Source organism: Castor canadensis, chromosome 16 (genome assembly GCF_047511655.1).
Source record: "Castor canadensis chromosome 16, mCasCan1.hap1v2, whole genome shotgun sequence".
Classification (NCBI taxonomy): Eukaryota; Metazoa; Chordata; class Mammalia; order Rodentia; family Castoridae; genus Castor; species Castor canadensis.
Window position 1 is genome coordinate 11,246,206 of NC_133401.1, and position 18,432 is coordinate 11,264,637.

The 18,432-nt window shown below is 44.7% G+C and overlaps 1 protein-coding gene across 1 annotated transcript; it reads right to left on the reverse strand.

Annotated features, from left to right (window-relative positions):
• Nucleotides 1-9,432: 9,432 nt before the first annotated feature.
• On the reverse strand, nucleotides 9,433-14,474 carry LOC141418197 (paired-like homeodomain transcription factor LEUTX). The gene is made up of 3 exons (XM_074058635.1): nucleotides 14,468-14,474; nucleotides 10,769-10,920; nucleotides 9,433-9,702 (listed from the first exon to the last, which is right to left on the reverse strand). Exons 1-3 carry the CDS (start codon nucleotides 14,472-14,474, stop codon nucleotides 9,433-9,435), a joined length of 429 nt encoding a protein of 142 aa, XP_073914736.1.
• Nucleotides 14,475-18,432: the final 3,958 nt, after the last annotated feature.

An 18,432-nucleotide genomic window follows, 5' to 3' on the forward strand; every position in this document is an offset into this window, starting at 1 on the left:
ATAAACCATATCTTAACAAATATAATAAAATAGAAGTGACTCATGTATTTTATAAGATAATAATGGATTAATCCTAGAAATCAACAGCAAAAGAAACTACAGAAAATACACAAAAACATGGAGCCTGAACAATACACAGTCAATGCTCAGTGGGTCAACAAACAAAACAGAAATAAAAAATTCCTAAGACAAATGGAAATGAAAACAGAACTTACAAGAACCCTTGGGACAAAGCAAAGGCAGCACTAACAGGAAAGTTTATAGCTATGAGTGCCTATATTTAAATACAGAGGATCACGAGGGAATACTTCAAAAACTTGTATTCTAATAAACTGGAAATCTTGAAGAAATGGATAAATTTCTAGGTGCATGTGACCTATCTAAAACGACCCAAGAGGACATCAACAGGTCTGTACCTCATTCTATGAGGCGAGCCTTCCACTGGTACCAAAACCAAAAAAAGGAAACAAAAAGTAGAAATTGTAGATGAACATAGATGCAAAAATTCTTTTTTCATTTTATCATTTTTACATTTACTCACCTGTGTATATATATCATTTGGGCCATGACAGACTATAAGAAAGACATGGCGTTTTTGCTAGTTTGAGATAAAGACAGCTGTACAGAGAGAGATTCTTAAAAAATCTTTGCAAAATTTGTAATAAATCATTTGCAAACCAAATTCTTAATAAAATATTTGCAAACCAAATTCCACAACATGGTGAAGTGATCACACACTGTCGGGAGCTGACAGGTGTATGGAATAAACCGCGGGTTGGGTTTCAGTTTGGCACAGCCCACAACTGCAGAAAGGAGAAAGCATAGTTATTCCCAATAGATCGCTGCTTGAATTGGCACAGCCTCAACCGCAGAGGTGGGCAAGATGCGGTACAGCTGTTTAAGATGTTTACATTGGGAGAGAAGTTGTCACAGGTTTCTCCTGTTCCCGAGGATTACAATGTCACACCCTCCCCTGAGAAGTGTGTCTCCGCCTGGTGTTGCTACTGTGTATAATAAACGCACTGGAGGTGGAGGGGCCGGTGTGTCTCCATCAGAGCACCCAGCCTACCTGGCCCCAGCGTCATGCACGTTTTGTCTTTTGTCTGTTGTCTTTTCCGGCATCTCCCATCACCCCCATTTGTGCAGCCTGCTCTAAATGGTATATAAGAAAACTCCCTTTGTTCTCGGGACTCAGCCTTTGGTCATGAGTCCACTGAGTTGCTGCCTGCTTGCTTAGTAACTTACTTCCTGAAAGCTTTGGTGCCCTCTCAGTCTGTCTCAGCCCTCCTGCAACATTTCTGTGAGCCCGCCCTGGACTTGGATGGTGGCGATTCCACTCCTTGTCACTGGTTCAAAGTCCCCATCCCACTGGAACAGCTGCCCCTGCCAGGCACCACTGGACCATGTTCATCTGAGTGGGGGAGCCTCTCTCCTGGTGAGCGAAGGAAGTGAGTTCCGGTTGCACAAAGAACATGAGAAGGCTTGGGAACCAATCTTGGAGCCCCACTCATCAGACTTGTAAGAACCTGAGTTCAAATTCAGACCTGCCTCAAGAGGAAGAAGGGAGTCTGATCAATTCTCAGTAGGAAACCAAGTAAAGCCCTTTTTTGGAGTGCAGCTGTGTCTTTCAGGTTCAGGGAGCAGTGTGGAAATACTGTGCTGTGTGAGAGTGTATGAAAGTGAAAGCCTGAGACACAGCCTGGTTATGAAGCACATGTGGAGTCCCAATCTGTGGATCTGTGGCAAACTCATATGGTCTAGGGTGAGCCCTAACAGGGTCTCCAGTCCAGAGTTTATATGGACTCACTATGGCCAAGAGACACCTAAATCCCCATGAGGGGTGCAGCTGGAGATGGACAAAGTGATGATGTTATTTGTTTTCCCTTATGTGCTGCAAAGGTGAACCTCTTACCTCATCTCCACAGCCCTCATCCCTTCCATCTTTGTTTCTATCTAGATGTCTGGCAAACAGGAGAAATGTGAAGAGGTCAGAGTAAAAACACTCCCCTAGAACTTTAAGAGGGAACTTAGTGGATATTATGGACTGACTACTGACAAGCTTAGGACCTTCTGTGAAATAAACCGGCCTGCTTTTGATGTAGGATGGCCCTTGGAGTGGTCATTAGATAAGGTCATGGCCAAAAGAGTTTTTAAAGTGGTTGTATGGGAGCCTGAAACACCCAGATGTTTCCTTATATTGATTGCTGGCAGGATGCAGTCCTTAGCACATGTGGCTAAAGCCCAACCCAGAGAAAGCATGTAGGGTTATGGTAGCCAAGGTGGCAGCAGCTTCTAAGTACAGGGAAAAATGTAAAAATCCAAAAAAAAACCCCATATTAACAGTAGATCTCCACATGATAAACTGAGAGCACACAAGGGAGATATGAGGATAGGTAAGACACCCAAAAAACAAGATAGCATTTGTTGCCCTCAATGCAGAGAAACTAATGCAGAAACTTTAAGGTGACAGAGGCCAATAGGAGAAGGGGATCAGGAACTAGAGAAAAGGTCAGTTCGAGAAAAATTAATTTAGAAAGTAACACTTATGTACAGGAAAGCAATGAGAGGAATCTCACACTATAGCTATCCTTATCTCAAACAGCAAAAACCCTTGTTCCTTCCTATTATGGCTTATACTCTCTCTACAACAAAATTAGAAATAACAGCAAAATAGTTTCTGCTGGGTATTAAGGGGGTAGGGGGGAGAGGGAGAGGGCTGAGTGGGTGGTAAGGGAGGGGGTGGGAGCAGGGGGGAGAAATGACCCAAGCCTTGTATGCACATATGAATTTTAAAACTAAATAAATAAATAAATAAAATAACAAAAAAAAAACCCATGGATCTCAAGGAGTTCACACCCCCCACCATGTGCCACTGTACAGAATAGAGAATTTCTAGGAGCTGCAGGTTTCTGTGGGATATGGATCCCCAATTACTCTCTCTTGGAAAAACCCCTTTATGAAGCAGAAAGTGGGAGAGTGGGAACCCATGGTATGGGGAGAAAACAAACAAACAAAAAAAGGCCTTTAAAAAATTAACAGGGCACTCTCAACTGCCCCTGCTCTGACAGGGCCGGCAGTTATTACAAATCCCTTCTTCAGACTTATGAGAGTCTGAGAGCTGTAGGAGTCTTGACCCAGCTGCTAGGTTCCTGGCACTGCCCAGTGACTTATTTATCAAAGCAACTTGATGCAGTTTCCCTAGGCTGGCCGCCCTGCCTGTGCACCCTGGCGGCCACTGCCTTCTTGGTGGCTGAAGCAGACAAACTTACTTTGAGACAAAAACTCACAGTCTGAGTTCCCCACTCTCTTTTGACTGTCATGGCTCATAAAGAAAATGATTGGTTATCAAATTCCTGAATGGTCAAATGTCAAAGGATATAAAAACCTGCATGTCCAGCTAGAAGTTGTTAAGACTCTAAACCCAGCCACCCTATTACAGGTTAATTCAGGCCCACCTGAGCAAGCCTGTTTAAGGTTATGGATGAGATGTTCTCCAGCTGGCCAGCCTTGACCAACCAGCCCATTAGTCTTCCAGATGTTCAGTATTTCACGGATGGCAACAGCTTTGTCCCAAAAGACACTCGTTTTGCTGGATATGCAGTAGTGACTCTGGAAGCTGTCATTAAAAACACAACCACTGCCAGTTGGGACTTCTAACTTGGGAGAAAAAGTGCTAAATATAGACAAAAAATTCTAAAATTACTAAAAGCTCTGTGGGCCCCTAAGCGAGTAGAGGTCATGCACTGCCCAGGGCACCAGAAGGGGGACAACAGCTGTTTGGGGAAATAGAAAGGCTGATAGGGAAGCCAAGTGAGCAGCCCTCACAGGAGGACAAACATCATCCTCATGGACAGCTGCCTTGTTCCTGTGTTCCTTATCTGAATGAGATCTATGGTGTGCTTCACGAGAACAGGCTTGGTTTGAGACTGACGGTGAAAATTTTCTACTGGACAGATGGTGGAAGTTTACTGAGGCTTGCATTGTCATACCTGAGTCACTGGCTCCCATTTGTCAAAGAGTTCCATGAAGGAACTCACTCAGGACAAATAGCCTTTGAGACCACCCTGCCCAGCATTTTTATGTCACCAAGTAAGACAATATGTAAAAGGTGCAGTCTGAGGGCCAAAACCAATCCCCGATGTTTGCTGGTGTTTGTCTACACCTTCTCAGGATGGATAAAAGCCTGCCCCACTCGGACTGAGAAAGACCAAAAAGTGGCCAGGTGTCTTAAAAAAAATCATCCCTGAATTCAGAAAACTTCTCCATAATCTCTAAACAGTCTTGCTCTGGTGGGCCTGAATTAACCTGTAATAGGGTGTCTATTGGGTCAGACAATGAGCCAGCTTTTGTGGCTGAAGTGGCTAAGAGTTAATGAGTTAATGGCTAAGAGATTAAAAGTAACTTAAAAGCTAAACCTGGCCTACCACCCCCAGTGTTTGGGAAAAATAAAAAGTATAAACAGGATTCTAAAAATTACAATAAAAAATATGCCAAGAGACCCACCTATTATGGGATCAATAACTGCCCATAGCCTTGCTCAGGATTAGATTAAGCCCCACCAAACAGACTCTTTCCCCTTTTGAAATATTTATTTTGGCATCTACTCCCTTCAGTCAAGGGCCTGTGAGGGGACCTTAAAAAAATAGGTGACCTCACCCTGAGACAACAGATAAAGGCCTTTGATTTGACTCTCTCAAAAATCAATGACTGGGTAAGAGAGAGACTCCCTGTTAGCCTGACAACTCCCATGCACCCTTATAAACCAGGGGATGCTGTTTGGGTAAAGAAATGAAATGTTCAACTATAAAGCCCCACTGGCAATACCCTTTTGTTGTTTTGTCACCCCCACAGCAGTTAACGTAGCAGAGATCGTTCCCTGGATCCACCACAGCTGAGTGAAGCCAGCTTCCCTCGATTGGGAGTGCATCCCTGACCCATTCTCACCATACAAGATCACCTTCAGAGCGCTAGAGCCTTTCCCCAATAGGACCCTGCTGTCCAGGAGACAACACGAATCCACAGACAAAGAGACATCAGCCCTTTTCTAGTCACTCTGGAAGCTGACTAGTCTATGAATGTCAGAAGCTTGAGGAGTTGCCCATCTCACTTTGAGAATGAGTCCATTCTGTGTATTCTTGCTAATCTTAGTCAGCTCTCTATCTGGGGAGCCCCAGGCTTTGGACTGTGACTCTTTTTTTTTTCAGTGCTGGGGACTGAACTCAGGGCCATGCACTTGCCAGGCAAGCGCTCTTCCACTGAGCTAAACCCCTAACCCCTGGACTGTGATTCTTGTATACTCCCTACCTGAGTGGGGAATGCTGTTACCCTAACTCTGGTTTCCATACTTATTATTCTTGTGCAGGCACCATTCTTGGGTCATGCACCACAGCCATACCACCTACTCAGTGTGCTTTCGTGATAGTCAGTGTATCTGTTTTAACCCCATTTATTGCTCTTGGGAGCAATGGCGAGAGGTCCAAAGTTTTCAGCTCATTAATCACACCTGGGTTAGTGACTCCAACAAACCTGTGTCTGTACTATGATGTGTGTCCTGAAATAGCTGAAAACACCAGGCTTGGGCACCTGTGGGGGGCTAGCCTGGGAAAGGACCTAAGGTTAAATGACAAGTATATATGCCCAAAAGATAACAGTGGGACATGCAGTTGTGTGTACTATAAACAACTCTACTGCCCTTGTTGGGTTATGAAAGGTGGGCAACTTAGCTTAAAGGGGAGGTCCATACCTCACATACAATTGCCATTCTTTTACAAAAAAGGAAGCAACCCTGACTGCACTCTTGCTGCCTGTAGCCCTGTAAATTTCACTATTTTCAACCTCAATTATACAGACTGGGAAGCTGGGGAAAAGTCTGACATTTAATCTATAAAAAGGGAACAGACCCCAGTACTTTGCTGCATTTCCAACTATTCACAATCACTCGTGAGAGCTCCTCATTCCAGGCCTTTCACTCATTTTATGAGGAGATACAAAGTGAATTTCCCATCTCAGTTGCAACCAAAAACCTGTTGCTCTCACTAGCTGAGTCCACAGCTTAAAGTCTGAATGTAACTTCTTGTGATGTTTGTAGAGAAAACAAATATGACAAGAGCTCTATAATGAAACCACTCTCCCAGCCATGGGGAGAGCATTTGGCTCCTAAAAACCTCTATTATTATGAATTACTGTATCTCCCATCCAAAAGACCAATTCTCCACTTAATCTGCTTGGGACAAAGATTTTACAATAATGCTACTCAGGAGACTCAGTGGTGGGGAGGGGGCTCCCAATCACACGGAGCCCCAACCTCAGCCTCTGGCTACAATAGCCTGGCATAATCTCAATGTGAGTAACTGCTGATTACAGATTAATGATGAGAAAAAGGTAATTAAAGAGATTACCAGCAAGATAAAAAAGCTTGTCCATGTCCCTGTGTAGACCTGAAAGGGACAAAGTCCCAAAGACCTATGCGGGGCTGGTTCTCAACCCTAGGTGGGTTCAAGACCGTGATAGGGACCATGTTCCTTGTCTTAAGAGCATCCTGATATTACCCTGTCTGATCCCCTGGTACTGGGGTCTTTATCAAGATGATGCTCTTTGACCCAGAAGTGGGTCTGAGCATCAAAGGGGGCATAATGGCAGGGGGGAGAAGAGAGATTAAAGAGTGCTAAGGTGAAACAAAGAAAACTGGAGTTGAAGGCTGTTACCTGAGACCAGAAGAGGTCACCTCGCCACAGAGGTTAAAACACCCAATGAAATGACATGTGATTATGTATGGGACAAGCTGCACCCCATTTCTGTAACCTGCTCTAAATGGTAAATAAGGAAAGCCCCATTTGTTCTCAGGACTCAGCCCTTGGACTCGAGTCCACTGAGTTGCTGCCAGCTTGATTAATAAACTTGCTTCCCAAAAACTTTGGAGTCCTCTAGCCTCAGCCTGAACCCTCCTGTTACATGGCCACTGTGGAAATCACTGTGGAGGTTCCTCACAAACCAAACACAGAATTACCATATGGTCCTTTTTATGCTCCTGGGCACACATCCACGGAACAGAAGTCATTTCCATCTGATCCATGTTATCCTTTTCTCATCTTTACCAGAGACATGGCGAGAGTAACCATCCTTGCCTTGCTCCAGATCTTAGTGGGAAAGCTTTCCCTTCCCCCATCAGTTATTATTTTCACCATGGTTTGTCACAAATGGCCTTTGCTATGGTAAAGAAATTTGCTTCTATACCCAAACTTCTTTTCATACACTTTTTGACCTGAGCTTTTTCTCAAGATTTTATCACTACCCCTGTGTCATTCTGATGACATTAGCAGAGTGTCTTTTCCACCCTTCACTTTCAGGCTGTGTAAAAGGTGAAGTGAGTCTTGTGTAGGCAGCATGTAGTGGGACTTTTAAAAACAAATTCAGCCTCTCTGTGTCTCTTGAGGGAAAGGTTTAATCCATGTACATTCAAAGTAGCTGCTGCTAGGTGCAGACTTAAAAGTGTTGGACAGGTGTGGTGGTGACTGCCTGCAATCCCAGCCATATGGGAGGCAGAAGTAGGCGGATCATGGTGAGACCTTACCAAAAAATAAACTAAAATCAAAAAAGACTAGGGGCATGCCTCAAGTGGTAGCACAGTTGCATAGTAAGTGTGGGACCCTGAGTTTGATCCCCAATGCCATAAAAAAAGAGATTTGTCAGTGTAAATCCATTTATTTGTGTGTGATCTCCTACCTAGGCTCCACGATCCACTGTTAGTCTGTTGTGTCAACTCCCAGATGCCCCTAGTGAGAAGCATGACCATCAGGCAGCAGCTAGAAGTGACGGCAAACCCCTGCCCTAGAGAAACTGGGGGATGTGTTTTACCCCTTCTCTGCACTGCTGGTGGGTGTGACCCCTGGAAGTGCCAGATGCCTTATTTTGTGTTCTGCTACTTTACTAGATTGACAAGTTTTTGAGTGGAATCTTTCAGTGTTTCACATGTAGGATCATGTCATCTGAAAATAAAGTGAAGTTTACTTCTTCCTTTTCATTTTAAGCCTTTCATTTCTTTTTCTTGTCTGATGCTCTTGCTAGTATCTCTTTGCTATGTGTTCTAGGGAGATTCACATGTACATACTCCCTTGCACCCCCAGACCTAATGAGGCTTAGGATGCAGGTTCTTAGGTGGGAACTGTGAAATTGGGACATAATGCATGGACAAGTTGCTTCCAGGAGTAATCAATGCACCTGTTTTCCTTCCCCTCCCCTCACAACTGGGGTATACACTCAGCAAGTCACACCTGCTAGGTTAGCATTCCACTACTTGAGTCACACCAGCAGCTCTTTTTGATTCAGTTAATATTTTCAGACTGGGTCTCCTGATTTAGCCCCAATCATACCTTGGGTAAAGATCCTTTACCTCTGCCTGCATCATAGCCCTGGTTACAGGCAGATGCCATCACTCCTGGCCCTTTGACCAGTTTTGATTTCCTAGCAAGCCTGGAAAAGAGGATTGGGAAGTGCCTCGAAACTGCCTAGGCCCTCAGAGGTCTGTACTCTGCATGCCAGGTAGATCCATAAAGCTCAATTAGGAACTTGGTTGTGAACAGCAGTGTTGGAAGAGTGTGCTGGAAAACCACTCCTGTGAGAAACTCAAAGCTTTGGATTTCAAAGCATGCATTGTCCTGATCCTGGGAGAGGAGCTCCTCCCAGAAGTGCTTAAGCACCCCTGTAAAATTGCCACGTTGTTCAGTGGTCTAGAGACTCTCGTGAATGTCCTGTCCCTTCCACTCCTGGAGATGGGAAAATGAAGAGGTACCTCGGGAACCTTAGAGGTTGGGCTAAGGCCCCAGTGCACTACCTCAGGGATAAGCTGAGTTCTGGGATCGTTCCTGACCCTAAGGCAGGGTCCAGGACGAGATGGTGCCTCACTTTCCCACCCTGTTTAGTAGGGGTGTTTCCTTAACTGCCCAGGCACAGTAGCCCTCAATGTGTTTCTCAACTTCTCCTGGAGAGAACCCATTCCTGCGCAGATTCAGAGATGCATGGCTGAGGAGGGTCGCGGCGTCCTAGACACCACGTTAGTGACGTCATTAGACTGATGACGTCATTCAGTCACTAGGATTTGATATTGACGTTTGGGTGTGGGGGAACTCAAGCAAAGCACAGAAAACACAGCAATGAGGAAAGACAGGTTGATTTATTTCGCCTTACAGAAAAACATAAATCCCTGAGATCTGAGCTGGGCAGAAACTCAACCAATGATGGTGTCGGTCAGTGTCCTTCCATAGGACAGGGTTTGAGTCACAGACATCTTCCCGGGGCTGTGGGCGTCAGAGGACACCCTGAAAACCACTCCAACCTCACCCCTCAGTGCAGGCATTCTGGCAAGAGGTACCTGTCTAGGCTGCTGGGATCGTTGTCCCCAGGCAAGGCATAGAGCTCCACCAGTTGGTTGATGTCCTAGGGCATGGAAGTCCAAGGAGGGGCCGCATCTTCCAGGTGGATCTCATGGATGTCACAGGGCTCCGAAGCACACTGTGAGCTCGATGCTGGGCCACCAGTCGCTCCCGGTCCCTTGTCTCCAGAACACCCCTGTGGCTTCTGCTTAGCGTCGTCTGAGCCTCTGGAACCGGCTGATAGGGTGTCAGCCTCATTCCCTCCTGGTGTTGGGTTTGGCTCTTTCTCTTGCTGCTGTTTTTTCCACCTCACAAGATTGTTCTTAAACCAGCCCTGCGAGGGAAGAGACGGCAGGTTAATAAAGATGGGGGAGTCCATGCAGAAACCCCAGGACTCCCAGGAAGCAGCTTAACTTATTTTTTTTTTGTTGTGAAAAAGCTAATCTCCAATCTCTTTCTATTTGTGTGAACAAAGAAAGTTCTTTTCATCTCTGCCGTCCTATATCCCAGAGGATAAAGTGTGTGGGAGATTGGATTTTCAAAGGGTAGTAAAAGACAGGGCCCCCAAAACCTGATCTGGAGGAATCAGCACAGGTGTTGCTGGCTCTGGGTTTTCAGAGACAGCATTCTGACTACAGGGTAGAGTGGAGGTTGGGAAGCCCTCAGATTCATCCACCCTGAGTTTACCCTGGGATGTAGATGCAATGCACCTGAATGATGTGACTGTCCTGTTGAAGCAGAACCTAGAAATAGAGAAGCTAGAGCTTGGGTGTAGCTTGTCCCCCAAAAGATAGTGTGTTGGAAGTTTGGTCCCAATGTAAAAGTGTTGAAAGGTGATGAGACCTTTAAGAGGCAGGGCTACTGGAAGGGCCTGAAGTCAACGTGCTTCCTCTGTGAAAGGGATCAATGACTTTCTCCATGAAATGGGTTAGGTCTTAGGGGACTGTATGAATTCCCAGAGTGGACTGTTAAAAAGTGAGGACATCCCATGTGCTGCTCATGCTGTCTCATGTGCCCTCAGCACATGAGGACGCAGTGTGAGACTCTGCCCAGATGTGGCTCCCCAAGCTTGGGACTCTTCAGCCTCCAAAGCTGTAAGCCAAAGTAATCAGTTTTTCCTTGACAGTACCCAGTCTCAGGAACTTCAGCAAGACTACATAGAATCAGATAATACAGAAACAACCTACATGGGGGAATCTGAGAACCAGCCTCAGAGGGTTCTAGCATTGTGGGGCTGGAGTCTGAAAGACCTGGATTCAAATGTCACTATTATCTGAGAATCCGAGTGTCTCAAGGGTGTGTGTGCCTGTGCAATTGTCACGAGTAGGCATTGTTGTGATGAAGGTTAACAGTGTGTGGATCTCTGGCTCAGGTGTGATGTAGACACAGTGGGGACACACCTTTATGACGGCCACATCAAGCTGCAGCCTGGCAGCCAGCGCGTGCACTGTGTCCCAGTCTAGTTGCTTGGTCTCGCTGAAGACGTCCCTCAGCACCCTCAGCTGTCCCTCACCGAACCTTGTGCGCTGCCAACAAGCATGGTGTGGTCTTTCTGCAGAGGGAACAGACATCACACTTCCATTGAAAATTTCCAAATGCCAACATCTTCCTGAACCTGATCTCAGAATCCACAACTTGGTCTAAAATGTCACCTCATGCACCCTGCTTGTTGACATCCTGCTGGAAGTGATCAACACCCCCCCACAATGTCAGCACCATCCTGGACTCAGTGGGGTACTTGTAGAGCCAAAAGTGGGGAAAGCTGTTTCCTGTGACCTCGCTCTGTCACCCCTGGTGGAGGAACATCAACCTCTTCCTGACTCTGGCCATCACTTTGTCTTTCTAGCAACCCAGAAGCATCTTTCTGTCTCTCTGAAACTCAGCTTCCCCCACTGGAAAGTGACTCAAGCCAGGTAACTATCCATTTATTCAGAAGAATGCACTAGAAATTCATAGGTGTGGAAAATGAGCCAGACTAGTGGGAGAAAAGTATCTGTCCTTGAATGTCCTCTGCTCACTGAACAAGACTCAAATGAGATCAACTCTCCATTCCCAGAATCAGTCCTGTGACAGGTGACTCCAACCCAGTGGGGAGGGCAGGGCAGGACAGGGATGCACCCCTTACCACACCCCACCCACCCCAAAAACTTCTTACAGACTCAGAAGGTAAAGCAAAGAGAACTGAAAAGAAAAATGGAGGCAATGAACTAAACCCGGGCACATTGTATGAGTATGTGGAAAACTCACAGGAAACCTCCTGGCCTGGGACTGTAGACTAATAAAAATGTTTTAAAAAACACAAGAAAACACAAGCCTTAGAGGGAGAAATCCACCATTTCCCCCACTAAGAAGAAATATCGAATAGTTTTATCTATAATTTTTCATTCGTATGCTGGCAGTTGCAGGTGGATTCATGTTGTTTTGTACTTTTCATTTTTATTATTGTGGCCATTCTGTCTCTTGCTGTGCTTACTCAGACCTGTTCTCTCTCATGTCCTTCTGTTTTTCCCGACACCTCCACCCATGTGCTTTCCCTCTTTCATATTTTGCTTCCTCTCTCCTTTTTCCTTTCTTCAGCAAACCTTCTTTATACTTAATTATCTGTGTCTAATAATCTTCTAACTCCTAGTGTATCCTATAAGTATTCTAGTTCCTTTTCTTCCTTTCTAACCTTTCTAGGGGGGCAGCTGATGTTTCCAGGTGTTTTAAACTGCATTAAATATCTGATGTTTTTTCAGTTGTTGTTTGTCCTGCCTGCTTTCTGTCCCTTGAGTGATAGTAGGAACTGTGACTCCAAGAGGAGTCTCTTCACTAAGAAGTCACCAAGAAAAAAGGAAGCAAATAAATATATAAATGAATGAATAAAACAAAGAGATATCCATCCTAAGTGATGCACAAATCACACTGCCAAAATAAACTGCATACAAGACAGCATTACCCTGAATCCAAAATACAATAAGGATGTAGCAAAAAGTGAAAATGAAAGACCAATTCCCTTGATTAACATAGATGCAAAAACTCTTATCATCTGGGTGCCTGTGGCTCACACCTATAATCCTAGCTACTCAGGAAGCATACATCAAGAGCACTGAGGTGTGAAACCAAATCTGGCAAAGAGTCCATAAGACCCTACCTCAATGAAACTCTTCACAAAAAGTGTCTGGTGGAGTGGCTCAAGGTGTAGGCCCTGAGTTCAAACCCCACAAAAGAAAAACTCTTAATAAAATACTTGCAAACCAAATTCATCAATACATTAAATAGATCATACACCAAGGTCAAGCTGGTTTCATTCCAGGCAGGCAAGGATGGTTCAACCAATGCAAATCAATAAACATAATACAGCACATAAATAGAATCAGGGACAAAAACCACATGAACACATCAGTAGTGGAAGAAAAAGCCTTTGATAAAATTCAACATCCCTTCATGATAATGCTTTGCAGAAAGTAGGAATAGAGCTGGTGGTGTGGCTCAAGTGGTAGACTGCTTGCCTAGCAAGCCTGAGGCCCTGAGTTCAAACCACAGTGTTGATCAAAAAAAGCCATAAAGTATATAGTCCTCCAGCTCCTAGCCAGCGCAATGAGGCAGGGGAAAGAAGTATATGAGATACAAATGGGGATCGGGGAAATCAAGCTATGCATGTTGCCGATGATGGGATCCTATCCTTGAAAGACCCTAAAACTGATAGGAGAAAATTTTAAGAGCTGATAAGTACTTTAGAAAAGTAGCAGGTTACAAAGTCAACATAGAAAAACCAGGATCTTGTTTATATGCGAAAAGTGAACTACCTGAAAAAGAAACCAGGAAAATAATACCACTCACAGTAGCCTCAAAAAAAATGTAAATGCCTACAAATAAAGCTAACTAAGGACAAGAGAGACAACCACAATTAAAACCATAAAACACTGAAGCAAGATACTGAGCAGAAATTGAAAGAAGGGAAGGTCTCCCATTAAACGGTCAGAACAATTAATATTGTGAAAATTGCTACATGCTGACAGCAAAGGACAGATTCAAAGCAATCCCATCAAAATTCCAATGTCTTGCTAGGTGCCAGTGGCTCACCGTAATCCTAGCTACAAAGGAGACAGAGAAAGGGAAAACATTTCGTGAGATCCTATCTCCAAAAATCCTTCACACACACACACACACACACACACACACACAAAGCTGGGGCTGGCAGATGGGCTCATGGTGAAAGTCCTGAGCTCAAACCCCCGTACCACAAAAAAAAAATTAAATAAGACATCTGGACAATAGAACTCATAGGCAAATTAAAATACAAGCTAGACTGCAACAATGTATTTGCAATAAAAGTAAGAGATAAAGAGTGTCTAGAAGACAACAAAATCATTCTACTAAACCTGAAGGAGAATAAGCTTAAGAAAATGGAGGAGGATGCAAACATGAAAATGAGCACAGGAGCAAACAAAATGGCATTGAAGATAAAGAGGCTCGGTTGCACCTTAGGAAAGAAACAGCGGGGTTGGGGAGGATGCCTGGTGGTTCAGCGGTGCATAGCAGACCGGCAGGCCAGGATTCCATCCCAGCACCAAATAAACGGGATGGAGTGGGGATTACGTCACGCACCATTTTACACCTCCCTATTGTTGAGATGGAAATGTTTGGATCGGCCTGGTGGCCCACAACTGTAATCCCAGCTAAATGGGAGGTCATAATCCAAGGCGACCAGGAAAAAAGATCCAGACCCTATCTAGAAAATAAACTGAAAAAAAAAAAGGATGGGGCTCTACTCGCAGAGCACCTGCCACGCTCAAACCCCAGAAAAAATAGTTTGAGAGACGCCTGGGGTGTGGCTCAGGGGTGGAGCCCTCGCCTAGCACGCACAAGATCCGGGTTCCAGGCCCAGCACTGATGGCGACACCTGATGCTATGACGATGTGGGGAGCAGACACTCCTGTCTTGCTGGGTCCAGCTGCAAACTGTTTTCAGATGCTCCCTGCTGGTGTCACCCAGTGATCCTCAAATTGTGCACTGGCCTTCACAAAACCCGGGACCTCCACGAGATTCCCACTTCTCCCCTTGCTTTGCCCACAACCTCTGCTGAGCCCCAGGGTCCCGCCTTTGCCTCAGCTTACCCGACATGAAGGCTCTGGACGGTGATAGTGGATGTTCAGCCAGGTGTGTGCTCTGACTCCTGAGCTGATGTGCCCGCAGGATGGAGGGCCCAGTTATTTAAGGACGGTTTTAGTGTCATCAAGCCCCTGCCCTACCCCTCCCTACTGTCACACCCTTCCTTAATCCATTTGCTCTCTATGTCCTGAGAACCTGAGCAGTGTGAGAAGTGGCGATCCGCCCTGACATCAGATGGGATTCAAGGCTGATTCCTGTCATCACAGAGACGGAAACCCAATGGCAGTCGTGCAAACAGAACATAGAGAAAATGTCCCAAACTTTCACCAGCAGCAAATGAGTGAGTACACATCACAGCAAGGTGCTGACATGAAGAAGTTGGTAAGCTTGCTATGGGGGATGGGGGGGGGGTTGAACACGGGCTCCGGGACTCCTAGGAGACACCAAAGACACCCCAGGGGACTCTGAGGACCTTGGGGACGGCGACCTCAGCCAGTGCTCCCAATGGAGATAGTGACAGATGTCACTGAGGACGTCAAGTCATAGAGACCTCATCCACAGTAAGGGAGACTGGATTGGGCAGCCGGGAGACCAGGGAGAGCTGTGAGCCAAAGAGGTGACATTGCTCTGCATTTAAAGAATCAAGCATCTCCAGCCTCTCAGCGTCCTTTTCTCTGTTCATTCTCCCACCTTCACCACCTTCCAGGAGCCATGTTTACTCATTCATTCATTCCTCTCCAGTGTTTTTCTCTATGGGAGGAGCTGTTTGTGACTTCGGTGTGCTTTGAGAGGACTTAGGGAGCTGGTCCCTGTCCAAAAACCTGGGCTCTGCACAGCTGATGTGGATCCAGCTTCTCTGAGCTGGAGATGAGACTCTGGCCTTGGTCCATATTGTTTGCATGTAGAGCTCTCTTGTTCTCAGTGCTGTATTTTGAACTGTTATTTTTTTATACTGTGTTACTCTATGTGTTTACACTTACCGGTTTTTTTTCCTGTACTGCTGGGTATGAAATCCAGGGCCTCACTGAGCTATACACCCCTATCCCTGCACCACTTTTGTTGGTTTTTGATTTGGGTTTGGGGCTATCATAAATAGTGCTGCTATGAATCTGTGTGTCAATGTATTTTGGTGAACACATGTAAGTGTGTGTCTATTGTCTTTTGTTTGTTTTGGTGGGATTAGGGCTTGAACTCAGGCCTTCAGGCTTGCCTCACAGGCTCTTAACTGCTTCTGCCACACCTTCAGTCCTCTATTTTCTTTTTCTAGAGGTTCAGTTTGAACTCAAGTCCTTGCCCTTGCTAGGCAGGGGCTCTGCCACATGAGCCACATCCCCGTTCTTGCATGTTTCAATTTCTGGGGGTGTTTTCCCAGGGTCCAGACTTGGGATTCCACCTTTCCCAAAGACTATATGTACAGGTTGATCACCCTTCATCTCAAAATCTGAAATGCCTCCCAGTTTAAAATGTTTGAGCACCAACATGACACCACAAGTGGAAAATTCGACATCTGACCTCATGTGACAGTTCAAGGTCAAAACGCAGGAAAATAAAAATGCTGTGTAAACTTACCTTCAGGCTATGTGCATAAGATACATGGGATACAAATGAATTTTGAATTTTGTGTGTAAACATGGATCTAACCTAAATACACAAATATTCAAATGCAAATATACCAATATCCAAAGAAATGTGAAATTCAAACCACTTCTGGTCCCAAACATTTCAGAGTAAGATTACACAGCTTGTACCATTTTCAGGAATTTTTTGTTTCTTTTTGTGAAGAACATGGTAGAGATTTTTCAACTAATGTTCTCACATTTGATCGTGAATGAGCGAAATCACCTGGAGAGCTGGGAACTCTGAGTCATGGTCATTCTATTTTTAGCTCATTGAAGGTCCACCATGTTGTGTTCAGAAGCTGCACAATTTTGCATCTAACCAGTCATGTACCAGAGGTGGCATTTTCCCCATTCTCACTGACTCTTATTTCCTTTTTTTTTTTTTAATTATAGCCAGGTGCAGATGTTCGTTTCTCACACCTGTGATCCTACTGCTTGGGAGCCTGAGATTAAGAGTATCATGGTTCTAGGCTCACCCTGACCAAAAAGTTCAAAAACCCCATTTTAACCAATATCTGATGGTTCATACCTGTCATCCCAAACTCTTGGGAGGCTTAGATAGGAAGATGGCAGTTCCAAGACAGCTGGGGCCAAAAAAGTTTCAAGACTCCCACCTCAATGAAAAAATGCTGGTGTGGTCATGTGGTCCTGTATCCCAGCTCCTTTAGGAAGCATAAATAGGCTAGCCTGGGCAAAAAGCAAGACCCTATCTCCAAAATAGAGCAAAAAGAGCTGGTGTGGAGCAGTAGAGCACCTGACTAGCTAGCATGGAGCCCTGAGTCCAAACCCCAGTACTGTCTACAAAGAAGTTTATAATATTAACCAAAGCCAAAAGGGCTAACAACTTGGGTTTAACATAAACATGCAAATATTTAAATGCAAATATACCAATATCCAATGTGAAATCCAAAATACTTCCATTTCCAAACATTTCAGATGAGGGTTATACAACCTGTGCCATTTCAAGTCTTTTCCTGTCCTGTGCTCTGTGGAACCTCCCATTGGTGCTCTTATATCTAGGTTTACCAGGTAGGGTTTTCTGTTTGGGGTGTTTGTTTTGTTTTGGTTTTGAGCATTTCACATTTCAATGTGAATGAGAATCACCTGGAGAGCTGGGAAGTCTGAGTCCTGGTCATTCTATTTTTAGCTAATGGAGGATCCAGCAAACTGTTTTAAAGGTACATAATTTCGAATCTCACTGATATAGGAGAAACGTAATTTTTCTTCATTCTCACTAACACTTGTTATTTTCTTTAAAAAAATTATAGCCAGGTGCTGGCACCAGTGACTCATGCCTATACTCCTAGATACATAGGACATGAAATTAGGAAGATCACAGTTCAAGTCCACCCTGGACAAAAAGTACTAGAGGACTCATCTCATCCAATATCTGAGTGTAGTGGCACTCACATCTGTCATCCGAAACTATAGGAAAGGAAGCTTCTATAGGGAGGATGGTGATTCCAAGACATCTAGGGCCAAAAAGTTTGCAAGACCCTCACCTCAAAGGAAAAAAAATGTCTGTGTGGTCTTGTATCCCAGCTACTGCAGGAAGCATAAATAGGTGGTCCAGGATGGCCTGGGCAAAAAGCAAGACCCTATCTCCAAAATAAACAGAGCAAAAAGACTGTCATTGTAGCTCAAGCAGTAGAGTGCCTGCTTAGCAAACATGAAGCCCTGAGTTCAAACCCCAGTCCTGTCTAAAAATATTAATAATATTAACCAAACCAAAAGGGCTGACAGCATGTCTCAGGTAGTATGGTCTCTCCCTAGAAAGTGGGAGGCCCTGATTCAATCATATGTACCTCCAAAAAAGGGAGGGAGTGAGGTGTTTGTTCAAGTGCTATAACATTTGCCTAGAAAACACTGAGCGCTGAGCTCAAATCCCAGTAGTACCGCCACCCCAAAATATGTATGATATAATCATGATGATGGCAGCAATACCCTATTGTGGTTCTATTTGCATTTCCGTAATGACTCAGGACATTGAGCATCTCTGTGTGCTTGTCAGAGATTCGTGTACCTGTTTTGGGGACAAGTCTATGCAGTTCCTCTGCTTGTATTTAAATTGTGTTGCTTATATTTTAATAATTATACATAGGCATATATTAGCATGTATTTTCTCATTCTGTGGATCTATTTTTCACTCTCTAAGAATATTCTTTGATACACAATGCTTTTTTTATTTTGATGAAGTCCAATTTATGTTTTTCCCTTGTTTTTTGGGGGGTGGAGGGGTGGGGGGTTTGATCTCAGGGTCTTGTGCTTGCTAGACAGGAACTCTATCACTTAAGACACTCTACCATCCCCTTTTTGTGTTGGTTGTTTTTCAGGATAGGGACTCGCAAACT

Coding starts and splice junctions, on each gene's coding strand:
- LOC141418197 (XM_074058635.1), bottom strand. Junction 9,703..10,768: donor TTGATGTGGCCGTCATAAAG/GTGTGTCCCCAC, acceptor CTTCCCTCGCAG/GGCTGGTTTAAGAACAATCT.